We start from the raw sequence: 19,832 nt of genomic DNA, 5'->3' as shown, positions 1-19,832 counted from the left end.
AATTCAATGAAAATTACGCAATTCGTTGCAATATTTACAATAAATTATGAAATATAAAATATATATAAACTATGAAACATAAAATATAAAACATGAAATAAATTCTATCTTTGATTGTACATAATATGGATTCACGCGCTATTACAGTGTGTCTCATAAAGAATCTATTTTAGTAATATGAAAAATGGATCAAATTTTTAGGAATTTTTTTGAAAAATCAAAATTTGATCTTTTTAACATTTTACATGTTTTTATTGATTTAAATTTAAATAGCACATCAATATTTTAATATTTAGCTATATGGATATTTAGCGTGTTAAAAAAAACATATGATTCAACGATGTAATACCGAACCTAATTTCATTAGAAAAAAATTGAAAAATATAATAACAAAGTAGCGTTTTTTTTTTTTTTTTTAACTGCAAAGTATAAACTGGGTCTTTAATAAATTCACCAGAATCCTAAAATAATAAAATCGTGCTCTTATGCCTATCGATCGTTAATCGTTACACATCGCTCTTCTCTTGAAACTGATTTGGACGTCGGGTATGTGTCACGAGAAGGAGAGAGCCTAGAGAGCCCCCGGAGAACGCGAGTGTAATCCATCTATTAATTTATTCGCTTCCCCTCTCGCGACTTGTATCGTGCGTTATCGGGTGCGCACACTGCATACACATATATACACGGACGCATACATCGAACATAAGCGTTGCGCAACACGGCGATTCTTGATAGGCGGCTTTAACGTCGAGCGGAAATCCGGCGGATTCTTTCGGCCTGCCGTTTTCTTGTCGTTTCCTTTTTTTCTCCCCCTCCGTTATCCTTTATATTTTCCTCTCTTTCCGCCGACCAACCGCCAACCGACCTACCGACCGACCGATCGATCGATCGATCGATCGATCGATCGATCGATCGATCGTTCGTTCGTTCGCTCGTTCATTCATTCTGTGACGGGTTCTGCTCGGCCCGATGACCCGAGAGCGTGGAGTCGCGATAGCGCCGCACTTTTCATGCTCTCTCTCTCTCTCTCTCTCTCTCTCTCTCTCTCCTCTCTTTCTAATTCTCGCTGCTCGCTCGGAGAATAGATCTCGGCGCTTTTCACGATTGGATGCTTCTGGCGGAAATAACCTCCGCTGAGTAAAGCATCGCCTCTTCTTCTTCTTCTTCTTCTTCTTCTTCTGTTTCTGCTTCTTCTTTGCGGTCCTCGCTCCGACCGTGTGTATCGCGCAACTTGTCCATTTTCTTCTACTTCCTCTTTATCAGACTGTTAAGTGACAACAGCGGACCCGCGTCTGTCACTGCGCTCGCGCATAATAGAGTGCTAATAAAATAAATTTTATATTTTAGCAATCGTTTTGAAACTTTATCGAAATTCGGTGTAGATATTCTTAGGCAATTAAATTTTGAGAATTCAAAAAGTATTTTAATAGTGTCTTACTTTTCTCCAGTCTTGGAGAGTTTATTTTATAGAAGCTCTTAAAAAATAATAATGTCTAAAATAATTAACAAATTTCTCTACACGTCTTAATATGTAATTTTAATTAAACACTCGCTTTAGTATAAATTATAAATACATACACACACATACATTTTATAATCGTTAAAATTTTGAAATCTCAAGACATTAATCATACGCATGCACACGCTATAGTCATCGTTTACAAAAAAATAAAAATGAAAATAAATTGAGAAATTGGAGCCGGATGTAACGATGGTGTTAAAAATGCTGTCGTGTCGTGTCTGTCAATGTCAGCCTCGTAAAGCGAAAACTCGAAAGTTGGAAAACTCGAAAGTTGGAAAACTCGAAGAGGAGCGATTGACCAGAGCGAGGTGGAAAAAGTAGAGAGAGAAAGAGATAGAGAATGAGAACGAGACGGGGAGGCCCTTTATCATAGCAAGTTCAATAACACGCTATCGTGGCGCGAGAAACACGATCAACGTGCATCCTACATACGTCGCGTCGAGCGCTCTACTAACAATAAATACTAAAATGTTTCATAACGCTGTCTCGTAGAGAGGAGAGAGACAGATACATAGAATTTACAATAAATGTATGTTTAAATAAAGTCCCCCCCCCCGCCCCCCCCCCCGGTAAAGGCAAATAATTTTATAATTGACGTGAAACGTTTTTTCTTTTCAATCAGCCTCCCTCCTCTTTTATAGCTTCTTATTGTCAGATATTATTTTTGTGTCGACGGTGCTGAAATGCTGAAATACGCGTCCTGATATTTGAATAATGAAAAAGTATGTGTGGAGAAATATATCCTGAGAGATTAAAATAATTTCATTTGTGGAATTATATCGAGTTCGTGGGTGAGCGACAGGAACTAGAAACGCTTCGGTGCACACGAGTCCTCTTCCGGCGGAAAGGTGCTGGTAACCATTCTTCCTTTCTCTCCGCCTGCGGTCCCTCCGCCCTCTCTCGCCTCTCTCGCCTCTCTTTTCTTCTCGCTTCCTCTTCCTTCTTCTTGGCGCGCATACACGCCGTGGCGAATTCGCGGTAGATAGGAATTTCAAGCCGAGAGGATATCTCTCTATTGAGAGATATTCAGACCGCGACGTTTCGCAATTGTCCGCAATGCACGCGGTTGTTATTCTCTCAAGTATGAGAGAGAGAGAGAGAGGGGGGGGGGCAGGCTCCTACGCGCGAAAATTATTTTTCCTGACTTTACACTCTCTTGTCGCGAACTGTCGTGAAGAGTAGAAAATATATGTATACGGTGCTACAAAGATTATTCACTCAAAAAAATATTTTGCTAATATAGATAAATTTCTAGATGTTCTAGATTAAAATTTATCGCTACTTTTTGTATCTGTTGGAATTTAGAATATTGTTTGTCACGTATAGAATTGATAGCAAAATACCTCTAGAAAATTTAGATCCTATTGCCAAATATTAATCACAAATATAATTGACAATAAGCCTTAGATATAGGCATCGCAGACAAATTTTCTGTCTAAATTAAACTAATAGTACGGATATAAATTCTATCTCTGTCATTTAAATTGATCAAGTGCAAAATATATGCGGTATCACAGTATTTGCTAATAATTTATCTGTTTCGGTTAATTTTGAGATCATTTTTCTGAGTGTTGCATTACTTGCGATTATTCTGCAAAAAAAAGCAAAATTTTTTCCGATCCTTTTTTTTTCCATTATTTCTCAATAGCCAAAAGTAGCGAATTTAAAATATTCCCGATACATAAAAATTAGTTGAGTAAAACAAACGATACATCCATATTTTTGAAGGCGTAATAATGATTGACAAACAAAGAGCAATATAAAAAGAGAGAACGAAGGAATAATAAAATTGACGTGACTTAATTCCGTTAAAAGGAGAAAAATGTGTGTGTGTGTGTGTGTGTCTCTTAAATATTTTCTTTCGTATCTTATAATTCCGACACCATCGATCCGGAACCGGATGTGTCGAGTTAACCGCAAAGGACCGTCCCAAAGCTTAAAAACGGCCGGTCGGCACATACCAAAGGATACTGCGTGCCGCTTATTCTTAGCATTTGTACACCACACACCACACTCTCCGTTTACCACTACCACCGGGGAACCGAGCCAGTATCCTTGTGAAAGGACGAACGTTCCGTGTTCGCGTTCGGAACATCGAGAGGGTTCGGTCGCTCATCCGTCTAACGAGTGATAAACGGCCGGAAGGAAGCCAGAGGCGTTTCCACGAAAGCTACTGACAGGACCGGAAGACTGAAAGACGGGATGTGGTCGCCATGTGAATGCGTTGTGCGTTATCGTACTACTACATACACACACCAACACACATCCGCAGTTATCTGACGTCTCTCTTTTCTCTAAATGTCGCCTGTCTCTTTTCCTCTCTATCATCTATCCCTTTCTGCAAGTCGTATATTTAAGTTTTTTTTTTTTTTTGTCGCGCGTGAAAGAATTTTCGATTATTGTCTATAAAACACAAACTATTGTTGAGAGTATATACATATGTATATACTCCTCTCTCTCTCTCTCCCCCCCCCTCTCTCTCTCTCTCTCTCTCTCTCTCTTTTTATTTTGATAAATTATATTACAATATATATAAGATATAAATTCCATTTCCATTCTGCATAAGCTTTTAATAGCAGTTTTTTTTTCTTTCGCTTAAAATAAGCTTTTCTAACAAAAATATTTATAGTTTTTGTAATTAAGGATTGAAAAAAAGTTAAGAAATAATTTTTAATGAAAAATATAGACAGAGTTATTCTTCGATTAATTTGGAATTTCGGATTTATTTATAAATTTAGGTTTATAATTTTATAAAAATATAAAGTTATATATTTACATGAAATTGATTTAAAGTGTTTCAAAATGATTAATATCACGAAACACATGCATATAAAATATTGATTCTACAAATAGTGTTTTATCAATATAAAAATTGTCGTTTGGCCATCGCTATGAAAGAAAGAAAGGCGTGAAATTAGAGGAAAGAGTTGCTAGAGTAGAACGGAAGCCAGAATGGGGAAGAAGAGAGAGGAAGAGGGAAGTGTGGTCGGCCGGATACGAGGTTTCCAATGTCGACGGGATCGTTTTACCCGAGCTTGCGATTAATTCTGCCAACGATGATAAAAAACATTGCGGCGGTAAACAACTTTGGCACATGTGGAAGACACACTTATGTCCGTAGAAACGTTAAATAGTAGCGAGCGTTTAACCTCGAGAGAGATCGAAGCATAATCTTGCTCATTGTTAGTTTCAAATCTATCCGTTTTATTCCGAGAGGCTCCGTGAGAAAAAAACTATACATGAAATAAATATGTGATATTATTTCCGTCAATTATATTAATTGTATTTTGTTATTTACAATGAAAACATTCTTTATATCGAAAAAATATCATTTTATTATTTTTCTACAATTCGAGAAGAATTTTTATCCATCTCATGTGATATAACTCTGTTACAATTAGTTTACATTTAGATTTTATATTTATAATCACTCAAAAAAATCTTTTGCTAACGTAGATAGATTTCTAGATGTTTCAATTAAAATTTATCGCTACTTTTTGTATCTGTTGGAATATTGTTTGCCGCGTATAGAATTTGTAGCAGCAATATTCTAGAAAATTTAGATCCCATTGGCAAATATTAATCACAAATATAATTGTCCTCGACAAAATAGGCCTTAAAGATAGGTATGGCAGAAAAATTTTCCGTCTAAATTGCACTAATAGTACGGATATAAATTCTGTCTCTAATAATTTATCTGTTTTAGTTAATTTTGTACACCTAGAAAATTTTTGTTTAACTTGCAAGATCATTTTTTTGAGTGATGAATTTACAACTTTAATCTTCTTTTTTAATAGAATATAATTTTTTACTTTTTTTATTATGCCATTTTTTATCTCTTTTTCTTTTCGTTTAGAAAATTCTCTCAAGATTATGATTGAAACTGTATTTCTCTTCCCGATCGTCGATCGCGACTCGAGTCTCGAGTCTCGAGTCTCGAGTTTTCGATTCGGCAAAATTTCAACATTTGGCTGGTTTTGCGGAAGACGAGGAGGACGCGGCGCGAATCGTGAATCTCGATTAACGGCGTCGAAAAGCGCCGACGACGCGCACGGTTAGAGCCGCTAACTCTCGTCGCACACGAACTATAAAGCCTTCTAAATTGGTGCGGGCCACGAAAATAGACTTCCGGTTCCCGTCTCGCGCGCGCGCACGCTTTCGCTCTCGCTCTCGCTCTCGCTCTCGACGAGACGCGTCGCGTCTGCTATCTAGTATATGCCAAGAACGATCCCTCCTCCCCCTCGTTCCGTCTATATCTTGTCGCAAACACTCGCGAGAAATATGGCCACGTATACGCTATAGTCGGGCTGCAAAAGCTACACGTAAATATTGCACCCGCGAAAATAATTCCGATTTGCGGAGGCACCGCACCGGCGCGAGCGAGAGACATGATGGAGAAGGCTATGCCTTGCATCAATATTTATCACGATGTAACACCCATGCGAATGAGATGACGATATCTGTGAGTATAAAAGAGAAGAAAATTACAAAAGAATAGGTTTTATAGTCGAGCTACGGTAAAGTATTCAGCTTGCAAATATAATTTCCATAACATCTTAGGACCATCTTAGGGTGATATGGAAACTTTTTGTGAAATCTATTTTAATCTTATATGTGAACAAGTAACAAAGAAATACATGTTATAATCTGTTAGAGAAAAGATCACATTATATATTTCACATGATAATAATTCCGATTCGATCGAATAGTTATACGGAAGCAGGGGTCACTTTGTGTCAATATATTCCTAGATCAGATGGTCATCTATCGATACGATTGATGATAAAGAAATATAATGTTGTATAATCAAAATGTGAAAAATGAAAATATATATACATGTGCATATTATATATATATATATATATATATATGTGTGTGTGTGTGTGTGTGTGTGTGTGTGTGTGTGTGTGTGTGTGTGTGTGTGTGTGTGTGTAATATGTAAAAATAATTCTAATATTATGTGGAAAGAAAAAAATATATTTTTTATCTTTACAAAAGCTTTGATAAAGTTATATATGTACAACCAAATTGTAATGTAATCAAAAGCAAAAGCTGCAATATAAGTATTGAGAGTAATATCTGCGCAAAAGTGTTGCGACACAGGAATGTTTAATGTTTTCTATGTCTCAATATTCCTTATTCATCTCATACATATTATACTACGTACATACACACATAGTTATACGTAATTCATTATACGTACAATCAAGCTGCAAGTTACGCGAAAGCTGTATCTCGTACTCTACACGGAATAAATTATTTCGTCACATTTATATACGCACATGCCGCAGATAATGATCTTTGCGTCGCCACGTGGATCTTACGGTGACGTGACACACACGCGCACACACGCACACGTAGATGCAACTTATGTAATCCGATGTGTTTTTCACAGAACAAAAGCTAGGGGTCCCTTTGGCTAGGCGATGCAGTTGCATCTCTGTGGATTCCCATTTCGCGCCGAGAAAGGATCGGCCTTCGAATAGCGTGCGCACTTTTGTGCCAAGGTCGAGGCTCGTTATGCTTCTTTCTAAGAATTCCTCTCCTCTTTCTTTGCTCTAGGTAATTTCTAGACTGTTCTCAAATTATCTCTCTGCGACAATTTTTTGTAAGAATTCTTTCGTCACTATATCTTGCCTTTTTTTTTTTTTTTTCGCAAACTGTTCTTAGAAAATTATGTATATTCATTTAATTGCGCGAACTCTTTCATATCGTATAATATTGGATCATGGCTCTAAGTAATGGTCTAGAAAATGTAAATGATGGACAAATGCATAATTTTTTCAGAATTTTATTTTAACGAAGGATGTATTTCATACATCGACTACTCATGTCGTAATAACAAATTAATCAACACATATATATCGTCAATGCGTTATATTATTAATAGTGTATAAAAAAAAAAAGAAAAATTAATACATTTCTCGCGTATAATTTTTTAATGATAAATTCTTTGACAAAGATTCGGATGATTTGAAAATTAATTTGCACTCTGCTTTGCACGTGCAGCCAAACAAGCAAAAATGTAAAAGCTATCGACGCGTACGTGAAATGAACATATCACGAAGTAGGTATATATGTAATGGTACGGCGGGGGGGGGGGGGAACTTATCGGAGAAACTGCAGCGGACGAGTGGGTGTCGGCACGAACAGTTAGATAGTTTAGCATCGGAAGACGAGCGGAGATAAGGCATGTGCACGCTTTTCCGTTTGATCTTCGTCGTCGCCATCATCCGACCCCGCAGGGCTCTTCTTCGCCCACGTGGTGCAGCGGGCGCGGGCGCGGGCGCGCAAGAGGGAGAGAGAGATTCTCGTCGTGCTCATGTCGTCTCCGAACACTTAGAACGAGATAAATGTAAAGTGGACGGTGTATGTCCGGGCCCACGCGTCTCATATCCAGGCCTGTGTTTGAATTTGAGCGAGAAAGAGAAACAACGAAATACCTATACGTCGCACTCGCCTTCTCTCTCGTTCTATTGAAACGTTAGTCGTAAAAGGTAAAGCACGGCGAGATAACACCCATAATGGCTTCCGTAATTTCAGGAGACGAGGGCGCCGAGTTGTGTCTGCGCGCGGCAATGATGAGATTTTGAAGTTGTAAAGAGCTGTAAAAGAGCCCTTCCAGCCTCGGGATAATCCCCGAATTTTTTTCTAAAGGAAAGAAATGATAGGCTTTTAATGCACGTCACAGTTGAGATACTACTTAAATACCGTAGTTGAAATTGTAAAAATTATATTTTCTTTCGTAAAACATGTGTAGCAATTTTTAGCCGTAATTAAAAATTATGTCGCTTGAATATCATCACGGCCGAAATTATATTTATATTTATGAAACTATCGATCGAACGTTTGACCTCGAGTCTTTCGAAATTCCTAGTAACAGGAACGAAAGAAACAACAGTCGTAAAATACGTCGCGTAATGTTATACATCTGAGAGACGAAAAAGGAGAAGATGGACGGTACGAAATTAGCGGTCAGTCCTTCGACAGTCTCGACAGACTTTATCTTAAAACCTCGAGCGGTTGAGAGAAAGAGAGAAAGAGAGAAAGAGAGAGAGAGAGAGATAGAGCAGAACCCACAAGAGAGGATTGAAGAAAAGCGCGCGGAGCGATAGGCTGGAAGGGCGGAGAAGGTCGAGGCGGAGGACGAACAAGGTTCGTTTGCCCGCCTGCACACGTGCACCTATATGGTAATTCCTTTCGGTCGCGGCGGAGTGTCGAGAATTTGACGACGGGGGTACGCCATAAAAGTACGCCCGGGCCCGGCCAGAAGAGTATATCGACGAACATGCTTGGCACGGGTGAACGGACCATCGGACATATCCTTTTTTTCGCGTCTGAGCTGATTAACTCCAACACGCACAATATTTCTCGTGCGCCCGCTCGAGCACATTTTTTTTTTCATTTTTCAATATCGTCTGTAATTATTGTATACACTTGAATATAATTTACACAAAAGTCGAAAAATATACAATTCTACGATTCTAAAAAAAAAAATAATAATAATAATAGTTGCAGGAAATCAAAGAGAAGCGCGATTGATTTCAATAGCTTGTATTTGTTTATAAGGAATTTTATATGTTGTAATCGTTCGCGGTATTTCATTTAAGTAAAAGCGTCGAAAAACATTCAGTTATTGACGAAGATACCGGGTGTCTCGTTCGACCAGCCACGCGATTTATTATGCACCTGACGATAATGTTATTTACTAACTTTGTGACTATATGTGAGGGAAAAAAGTTTGAAATGAAATTTTTGCGCTAAATGAGCTACGATTTCCTTTATGACTTGTTTACACTTTTTGCCTTAATTATAATACATATGTAGAATTAATACAGTTACGATACAGGATAATTATTGAAGTATTTCGCCCAAGTGTTTTGCGCGGTAATTGACATTTAGTAAATATTAATTATGAATATCGCTTGATTTAATTTTATATATCCCCGACAAGAGAGAAAGAGACTTGTGAAAGCTGCGAATCTTTTTTCAATCACGCCTAATCGCGCTTGCAAATCTGAACGCGACCGCATTTATCCGGGTTTGTCGCCCACTTTGCTCTCCCGCAGCCGCAGGTGTGTTTGGTGTTGGACGAGCAACGTGCTCAGAGTTTTTTTTCCTCTATACGACACCGTTAAACAACGTGTCCCGAGAGATGTAATAAATTGATAGTTCTCTAAGAATTAAAAAAAAAAATTTACGATTGTATAATATTAGTCGTAATATAATTGATATAATTGATCCACATCATTATAAAGTCGTAAACTTAATGTTATTATTTTTAAAGCGAGAAAAAGATAGATAAACAAATAGTAGGTATACACAGCTGACTCACTTTTGAATGGAATTCTCTCAGCCTTCTTTCTCTCTCTCTCTCTCTCTCTCTCTCTCTCTCTCTCTCTCTCTCTCTCTTAAAATATTTCACACATTATTGCCTTAATACTGGATAATCTGAAAATTCGACTGAAAATCCTGACACCCGGTCGTTAAATCTTTAGCGGGATATTCGCAAACATCCTGTAACATCGGTCAACCTACTATGTCGATTTATGTATACGAGAAGAAAGGGCGAGGGAGAGAGGGGGGATATCTTGCCTATTTACTTGCTTCATTGATTCTCGCCGATATTCTCGACGAAAATGCGTACCCACGTCTCGGTTGCGAGGCAGGCATGGCACGGCACGGCACGGTGCTGCTCAGGTACTCGGCTGTCCCGACTTCCGGTCGCGGTAAAGGTGTGTCTAGGCGTAGAGTTATACCCACGCGACCAGACACAGACGATCGAGAAAAAAGAAAAAAAAAAAAAAAAGTCGAGCTACTATAAGCTTCGTTATATCGTGGAGAGAGAGAGAGAGAGAGAGAGAGAGAGAGAGAGAGAGAGAGAGAGAGAGAGAGAGAGAGAGAGAGAGAGAGAGAGACCTGTTTCGGTAGATTGTGCCGTTAAATCACATTCGGGCATTTCGGGTACGATGCTAAGGTGTACGTACACGTGAAGAAAATAGCATCGTGTTACCGCAGAGATAGGAAGGAAAAAATGACGGCAAGCTTTCCGAGTTTTTCGATTAATTCGTTTTTGATATCATAAATTGGTACCGTGATTTTTTTTTCTTTATATGTACTGTAAATGAAACAATTCTTTTGAGAGAGATATGTTATTTTGAAATCTTTTGATACTTATTTTCCAGCACGTATATATAATGGTACCTTTCTTTTATGTAAATTAAATTTATACTTGTAGGTAAAATTCATATGTATATACGTTAAATATATATATATATATATATATATATATATATATATAAAACACATATATAATGAGCATTTATTGCTATTGTTTCAGTTTGTTGATTTGGGCATGGTAACTAGCATAGAATATAATCATAAGTCTGTGGAATCGGCCAGGAAAGGTCAAGAGGTTTGCATCAAAATCGAGCCTGTACCGGGAGAAGCGCCGAAAATGTTTGGTCGTCACTTTGAAGCGAAAGACTTTCTCGTCAGCAAGGTAAGCATATAGACTATTAGTTTGTCAATCAATTTACTTAAAAATACAAAGAGGAATTACAAGAAAGACATATTGTTTAATTTATAAAAGGAAAAAAATTTTCAACTTTTTTTTTTTTTTTTTTTTTTTTTTTAAGTCAAATGTCATATAAGTCATAGAAAAATGAATGCACCAATTTTGCTCGTTATATTATTATACATTATTCATTATTACAACGATTATACAGCTATACAACTTTAATTGTTTAGCATGTGTAATAATTTAATTAATTAAATTTGTTATATTCGGGTATATTTTGACCCTATCAACATTATTGAATCGATTAACTCTAAACTTGGTAATTTCAATATTATTTTACACACGTCGAGTTGCATATAACTTTACTTGTGTTAGACCACGCGAAACTGAGAAACGCGTTTTCGCCTTGACGCGAATTCGACTTGTTAGTATGCGAGACCTAGATCGAAAAAGGAAGATGAACATCCGGCGGCGATCGCCCGTCCGCCGTCGGCTTCCGGCCTTCGTAGAAGCTCGCTATCTTCTCCCCTCGCTCTTCTCCCCCTTTTCTCTCTCTCTCTCTCTCTCTCTCTCTCTCTCTCTCTCTCTCTCTCTCTCTCTCTCTCTATTCTTTTTCCTTTTTCGTCTTCTTCCTTCAGGCCAGAATATCGACTACAAATTGACGGGGAGAATCGGTCCTGCACTCGTCGGAAACTTTATTTTAACGCTCGTGCATGCAAGTTCCTTATTTTGACAATAATTATCATATACCATACACATATACACTCATGCACATTCAAGGATTTATTACTCGAATCGTATGAAATAATGTCTGCGGGGACAGATTTCGATACGTTTTAAACTTTATTAAATGTCTTAAAATGATTCATATGATTCAATTTTATAAAGTCAATAAAATTAAAGGATTTTAGCGACGCTTTTCTAAAGCTTGAGAAAAGATAGAGAAAGTTTATACAAACTAGGCACATGTCTTCAAACATTTAAATAAAATAAATATAAATGTCTAATGGTTAAATAATATTAATAAATATGAATAATATTATAGAGAACAAGATAAAATAAAGATAAAAACTTGAAGATTTTATTGAAAAAATTTCCGGTATAAAATGTAAATTATAAGAAAGATTACATTTATATGCAAGGATTAATAGAGATTTAAAAGCGGGGCTGAATGAATGGTGTTTCAATTACTCCATCACCGTTACATTATTCTCGAGGAAATGTGCGTAAAGACTGTTGCGATCGTTAATTAAGACGGATGTTTCGTAGGCCTCTTCCCCTGTGGGAAACTCTACCGGGCGTCTTTTCTTCGGCGTACAAACCGACGTCTCATCTTCATTCTTTCTTCTTCCTCCCTTCTCTCCCGTCCCTCCTTATTTCTCCCTCCCTCCCTCCCTCCCCCTCTCCGCCTTTTCCTTCCCCTTTCCACGGGTCTGTTTTATCGTCGTGCTTCAAACATCTTCCTGTGCTTTGGTAGGCAAGCGGAAGTCGTCGTTACCGTTTGGTTCGTGGAATCAGTTCCGGAAGTATCTTGTTCCCACGATGATTCTCCCGAAGCCGTTGTTCCGTCGACGTGTCGACTTGTACTTGAGGCGAAGCAAACGTTTTTTTGCTTTTGTTCGCTTGAAAATGTCTCTCAAACAGATATGAGGCGAGAAGTCATGAACAAGGAGCCAATGCATTAATTTTTTTTACTTAAAAAATGTACGAGAGATGATTATAAAGAGTATTTTCTCCATTCGAATTTAAACTTTTAAAATAATCAGCAGTAAATACAAATCAATCTCCAATTGTAATTGTATAACTTTTAACAATATACTTTATACGCTACAATTACACATAGAATTCCGGATGGAGTTTTATTTGTCATTTTATGTGCCGTGTATTTGGATTTTTTTTTTTAAACTGTTATTATGTTTATATTATTACATGACATATATAAAATTACAAAAAAAATTCTGAGATACAAATTATATGGATCGTTTATAGCAAGCTTAAAGTAAATCAAGGAAATAAATATAAAATAAATCAAGAAAAATGTAGGATATATTTTTTGTTTCTCATATTTGTAGTTCGGAACACGAATGTTTTGGCTCCCGCTTTCAGCAAAAAACAATTGCTTCGCTCGTTCCGCATCGGGCGAATAATATTTCTCGCCTCGCTTTCCTCGCCGCGTCGCTCGAACACGTTTATTTATTCGAACGCGGAAATAGTTCGTTCTTAATTTTGACGCGAGGAAACGAAGAAAGTGGATCACGTGGAATATTTTAACAACGCTGGCTGCAAGTTTAACTTTCAAAAATTTATCGTCATTTGTAAAACTGATAAAATTTTCAAACAAACAGCATTTCTCTCTCTCTCTCTCTCTCTCTCTCTCTCTCTCTCTCTCTCTCTCTCTCTCTCTCTCTCTCTCTCTCTCTCTCTCTCTCTCTCTCTCTCTCTCTCTCTCTTTTCTCTTTCGTAATCGAACGCGCGATCTTATCGTATTATTGCTATTCGTCACCAAAGCCGAAAAATTGCATAATAATTATCCGAGAGACGCGTAATCGCGATCGCGGATTTTGCGCGAAAAACTTGAACCTTTAAATTAGCTCTGCGCCTCGCGCTGTCTGTGAAATTTTTTATGATTACCGCGAACTGTTGTATATTCAACGTTCCGCGTACTTTACGAGCGGTAATACGGATGTAGGTGGGGAAACATTGAGGTGGGAAGGAGAGAACGGAGGAGGAAAGCGAAAGAGCGAGAGAGAGAGAGAGAGAGAGAGAGAAGCAACGGGTCCGGGAAGAGGAGAGAGGAGCGAGAAGGGGCGTGGCGGGAGGCAGGCGTCCTCAATAGCCGCGTAAAACCACCATTGTGACCGATCCATGAATGAAACGGGACTTCCGGTCGGGAGTGGGGGCGGAAACAGTTGTGAAGCGTTACGTTTCCGACTGGTGTATGCGCGCGCGCGCGCTTCTCTATTTGCGAAAAGCGTCACACGTGAAAATTATCCACGGTGCCGGCCGGCGCACGTTAAAAAGACACGCACGCCGCCGCAGCTGCCGCGATTACCGCCAGAGTTGTTGTTTTATCGAGATTTTGCCTTCGACACATTGCCTGCCACGTCACATGAATGACGCTTGCGTTTCCGTTATACATAGAGTTACGTCATTCAATTATGTAACACATGTGACGCTACATATTTTCCCTTAAAGCGCTCACGGATGAGTGGTGTCTGTACAATCTACTCTCGATTATAATATTCACGCTCGAGTTACCTCTGATTTATCTCGGATTATACACGTTACTTGAGACTTTTCACAAATCATTCTTATACTTGTATTTTTTTCAAGTGTTGCCAAAAAAATGTGACAAATTAGAACCTCTCTCTCTCTTTTTTTTTTTTTTTTTTTTTTTTGTTTTTCTTTCATCATAATTTCCAACAGCTTTATTCCACTACTGCTTATTAAGGATGTCTAAATATCTAAATATCCGCAACGTTTTAAACTGTTACAGATAAGCAGGCAAAGCATAGACGCCTGCAAGGATTACTTTAGAGACGATCTGCTGAAAACCGATTGGCAGCTCATGGTGGAACTGAAAAAACTCTTCCAGATACTCTAGGATACGATGAGAATCATCACAGCGACATTATCCACGGACCTCTTGCTTTTCCGGCGCCTGTTCAGCAAGAAGATTGGATCGTCAACGAGTTCTACGACATCGCGAACCCGAACAAATGTCTCTTGCATCGTCATCGAGTCCTCCCGATTATTAAGGATATCATTATAAAATACACACCGACAATGTGACGTTTTTTATGTGCCAGAACTTATCCTTCATTTCGATTGCGAATCGACGTTTCTTCCATCCTTCTACGCTTAGATGTTGAAGAGTATGCCGCAAGAAAAGGATGCGGGAACGATCTCAAACTCGCCCATATCCTTGAAGACGCATGCCCGGTTCGCAAAGTCTCGAAGACGATCGACGGAGGAGATGCGATCGTTGAATTCGGCGATTGCATCCGGAGTAGTTAGAGAGTACTACGAAGCAGTACTCACATATCCTGTCGACGACGAGAATGAAGAAAAGGTAGAGCCAATCGCATCGGAGATGAAGCTTCTTGGAAGTGCGCGATCGCGAAAAGGAGAGAGTCACTCCGGATGGAATGTCGTGGGTGGCAACGACGTTGTAGATACGTGGAAAAGCGGAGATACAAAAAGAGAAGGAGAGGAAGTAGAGAGGAGGAGAGGAGACGAAGAAACACATAGCTCTAATGAATGAAAGAATCGTGCGAGAACCTCATGTGTTTTGTATATGTAATCTCTTTGTATAAGACAAGCCAAGTATATACTGCGACCGGAAAATAAAGATTACATGCTTTCGCAGAAAAAGGAAATAAAAAAAAAAAGAGGTATTTTTTTGTTTATATATACGTATATGTTTTCTCTTATACATATATGCGCCGATGCTCTCATTCATTACTGTGTCATCCTCGGTCTCCGTCCATCACTCCCGGATCAAGTTTTCATCATTTCACTCGAGACTTAAAACAATCCGATATGCTTGCAACTGTCAGTAAGTATATTCTCATGTTTTAAAAATAAATTGTATACATTTTCGTGAGAAGAGTTTTTTACAATATTATAATAATTTATTAAATTCTCTCTCAAAGTTGTTTTCAAACGGCCTTTTCTCAATTTTGCAATTTGTGATGAAATTATGGAACACACAACACGAAAATCTTTAAGCAAATGAAACTCTTGGCGAGAAAAGTATAATTTTGTTGTAACATCTGATTAGATACGTATTAGATATTACAAAAAAATGTTTTCTTCCTCTAGAACAAGTTTACACACGAGAAAAGAAAATGTTTTACAAAAATAAACGTCTTATTTTGACATACACGTCACAACGAAAAGACAAACATGTCAGGAATAAGAAACATAAGTAATTTAATAAGCAGACTTATATAACAAAGATAAAGAAAATTTGTCTCTATTCTTTCACGATAACAACATTAGCCTATGTTTATATTTATTTAAATAACCACGCCCTGCTATCCATTGAAAACCATCGAAACAAATGTGTGTTAATTGAAAAAAAGAAAAAAAAATTCAAAAATTGAACAAAACTATTTTTACGAAAAAAAAAAAAAAAAAAAAAAAACATAAATTTATAGAGCTTTTTTCCGCTTCTTAAACGTTCCTTTATTGAATCATTCCTTTATTAAGACATTCGGCAATACACCCCGACCGTGGGAACACGCGTTTTTAATTGGCCGAGAGTGGCAATAACGCCGGAAAGAAACTCGAGAAATAAATCGACGACGACGAGAAGGATGACGACGATGACGTGTAACATTACGCAGTGTCGTAGATCGCGTATCATTCTCAAATTCTTCAGAACTCTCTCACCCTCCTCTTTTTTTACGCAGCCGGAAGTGACAATAATAGGACCTTGCGAGCGTCGTGTAAGATCGATTGTGTGCGCGGAATCGAGAAACACATCTTCAGAGTCGCTACAACTCGAAACATATTTGCTTACATAAGTCGTAAGTTTTAATCGGGTTTATCGATGTGATTATTCCATCTCGCATTCCATGCGCGCATCCGCCGCTTTCTTACGCTTATTATTTTACATCGATGCGTACTTGTATACTTCCTCTGTTTCATCTTCCTTTGAACAACGTCCTAAATCGCCTGTATAATTGTCAAAGGATACAAAGCGTCGGGCAATGCAAACAAACGATATAATACAAATATAAGATCAATTTTATGCTAGCAAACGTATGCTCGCGTGCCTATCATCTTGGATAATAATAAAGGTGACTTTGGGCAAAGAAAAAATATATATAGTCGATTATCTAAACTTGGAAAAAATATTTTTCTTATTCTTTTTCCATTCTTGAAACTCAATTGTTTCACTAGAGAATAAATAATTTAAAATTAATTTCTTTCAGAAGGAAAAGCTCTAATTCAAAGTTGACAAAATTTTCATTATCTCTTATTATTATATCTTTATTATACATATACTATCTGTTTGAGATATAGACTGTTATTTTTTTTATTTACATACATTGAGTGACGACATAAAAAATCAAATAATGTTGAAAAATTTCGAATTATTAAAAAACAATATTTTACAGATATACATATATATATATATTTCTTATGGTAACAAATTTTACAAAATTATTATTTTACACATTGAGTGTCTTTTCTCTTTTCATTTCCTCTTTGAAAATGACGTACTATATCGTTACGTATATATACATGCACTTGATCAATTGGCAAATTGCGAATTTTTTTGCATAATTTTCGTAAACTCGTGCGCGTGCGAAACTCGACTCGTGATTAAGGTTCTTGAGTTGTTCGAGTCCGTCACTAGTTGAAGTGGGAAAATATATGTCGTGTCCTTGCTGGGAGCAACCGAGAGCGCGCGAATCGGCAGGCCGTGCTCAATAAACGCGCACGTCATTTTTCGAGTCATTCATGCATCTGCAGGTTGTCCTCGCGCCTCCTCTCTCCGACTGTGCGTGACGTGCCTGCCGTACGACGCGCTGTGTTAGTGCAACTGCATGCGCACGTGCGTGCTCGCGCATTGATCATACAGATCTGTTCGGCCAGCATTTACGCGAAATCGAATGATTTACAAGCTGCTTTCGCAAGATGCAACGTCACCATTGAGTCTTCATTAACGTTAAAGCCAATACCGAAACGATTCTTGAAAATATAACAAAAATGTGTCCTTAACAACAATAGTTTAAGAAATTATTATTATTATATCTGATGAATCTATCCTTTGACATGCTATAAAAAATACAAGAATATAATTATTTTATAATTATAATAATAGTGTTACGGTACAATATTTAAAAGTAGGTCTCGAAATGTGAGGGAAGCGAGTAGGAAAAATTTAATTGTGAAAATGAGGGTAACATTTTGCCATTGCTATTCCGAGTACACTAATTTCTTTATATCGCCCGAATGACTTACTTAATTAGAGACAATTAACCTTGCAATTACTGAAAGCAATGGCGCAGGAAAATATAGAGAGGGAAACGAGCAAAGAATCTAGACGTTTCCAATGAGATCATCGAAAACAATCTTATTTTTATTATCGTTAAAGATTTTATTTCTTAAACTTTGATATGATTTTAAATTTTCAACACCTTCAGATTATCCTGTGTGAATACATTTAGATCCGAAATTCAAAATTCTGTTTAAAAATGAGAAAGCATTGGAGGAAAAATTGCAAATCGTCATCAATTACAGAGTTTAAATCCCAATTTTAAAAAGATGCTATTCATTAGACATGACTCTGAGAATTCGAGAGAGAGAGAGAGAGAGAGAGAGAGAGAGAGAGAGAGAGAGAGAGAGAGAGAGAGAAAAGAAAAATAAAATAGAAAAACTTGAAAAAGAGTGCCAATAAAGTCTCGCTAGATGGTAAAAGGGATTTTTACGAATGAACGGGCATGAATTGACCTGGGTCTGTTCACGAAAAAGTCCCATTACGGGTTCCGTTGTATATTTCACGTAAAGTAAAACTTCCGACGTGAATACGACTGTTCGTCGACTCATTGAGAACGTGCTGTTACTGTGCTATGAAAGAAGAATAACGTCGAGGGAGGGGGAATAGAGGACGATATACGCGCGATTCTATCGAGCGAGACAGAGAGGGGAAAGAGAGAGAGAGAGAGAGAGAGAGAGAGAGAGAGAGAGAGAGAGAGAGAGAGAAAGAGCTAATACGAGAGGGGATCGAACGGGAGGGGAAGCGTTTCCACACCGGATATCCTCTCGAGGGAAGCGGTGCACGCGATTCGCATCGCCGCCACGCCCGTGTAGCGTGTAGATATAAACGTCGTCGCTCGTATTACTAACAGTATAAATGGCCGAGAAAAGACAGCCGAGGCTACGTCCGTCCATTGGATTGTTCAGCCAACGCGAGTTACTTGTCTCGTGTCGAATGACAATGCGAAATGACATGAACAAATCGGGCAAATATCTCTCTTTATTTAATGCTCTGTTTGCATGACATTTGAATCGCAATCGTCATTACCCGACAGCGGAAACAATTCCGTATTTTGACGTATCGATATATATCGGCTAATACATATAATGATATTTTGCGAAATAATTCACGCACAATATCATGAGAGCACTATATGTGTCAAAAATTGAACTAAAAATTTGATTAAAGTAAAATTAACAAATATTTTGACAAGTTTCTATCTTTTCTTTTTTTTTTTTTTTTTCTTGTCCGATTAAATTAAATTACCAACGTTGGTTGTTATTATCTGACAATGAGTGGATAGATTAATAGATCCGTTCTTCGTCGAGAGAGAATGACATATAAATCGATTGTCAGCAACGTCAGATGCCTTGTAACACTGCGTTTTTCATATTAATGATCTCTCGACATTTATGTATATGTTTCGGAGAAGTGAGCGAGAGAGACTTGAGTGAGTCTCGTGATGAACATTCCCCGTACTGTGTCGGTTGAATCACGAATCGACCGATGAATATCATGACAGCGAGGAAGTGCCTTTTGCCGCTTCTCGGAATAAAGTACGTCATATATTTTTGCCACCGGTTGCAACGCCGTCGTTATTCCGCGATAATTCGATTTGACGCAAGCTTATTCATCGAAGCGCATTTCAATCACGATGGAAAGAATCGTAAAAAAATTTTTTTTCTTTCTTTCTTTTTTTACAATATCAAATCTTGGATACGATAAACACTGCGACGACACATGTATATAATTAAGGATCGCGTTTTCATTTGAAAGAAATGATATATACATTATTG

General features: G+C 37.8%; 1 protein-coding gene across 1 annotated transcript in view; it reads left to right on the top strand.

Moving 5' to 3' along the window:
• Positions 1-18,371, top strand: part of Eif5b (eukaryotic translation initiation factor 5B) — a 38,566-nt gene extending 20,195 nt beyond the window's left edge. Inside the window, exons 15-16 of the mRNA XM_072899774.1 lie at positions 10,863-11,024; positions 14,539-18,371. Of these exons, the coding sequence (XP_072755875.1) occupies positions 10,863-11,024; positions 14,539-14,646 (270 nt within the window). The 3' untranslated portion in view covers positions 14,647-18,371. The remainder of the gene's footprint in view (positions 1-10,862; positions 11,025-14,538) is intronic.
• The last annotated feature ends 1,461 nt before the right edge of the window (positions 18,372-19,832 follow it).

Source organism: Anoplolepis gracilipes, chromosome 9 (assembly GCF_047496725.1).
Source record: "Anoplolepis gracilipes chromosome 9, ASM4749672v1, whole genome shotgun sequence".
NCBI lineage: Eukaryota > Metazoa > Arthropoda > Insecta > Hymenoptera > Formicidae > Anoplolepis > Anoplolepis gracilipes.
Note: the sequence above shows the minus strand (reverse complement) of the source record. Positions and strands in the feature narration are given on the sequence as shown.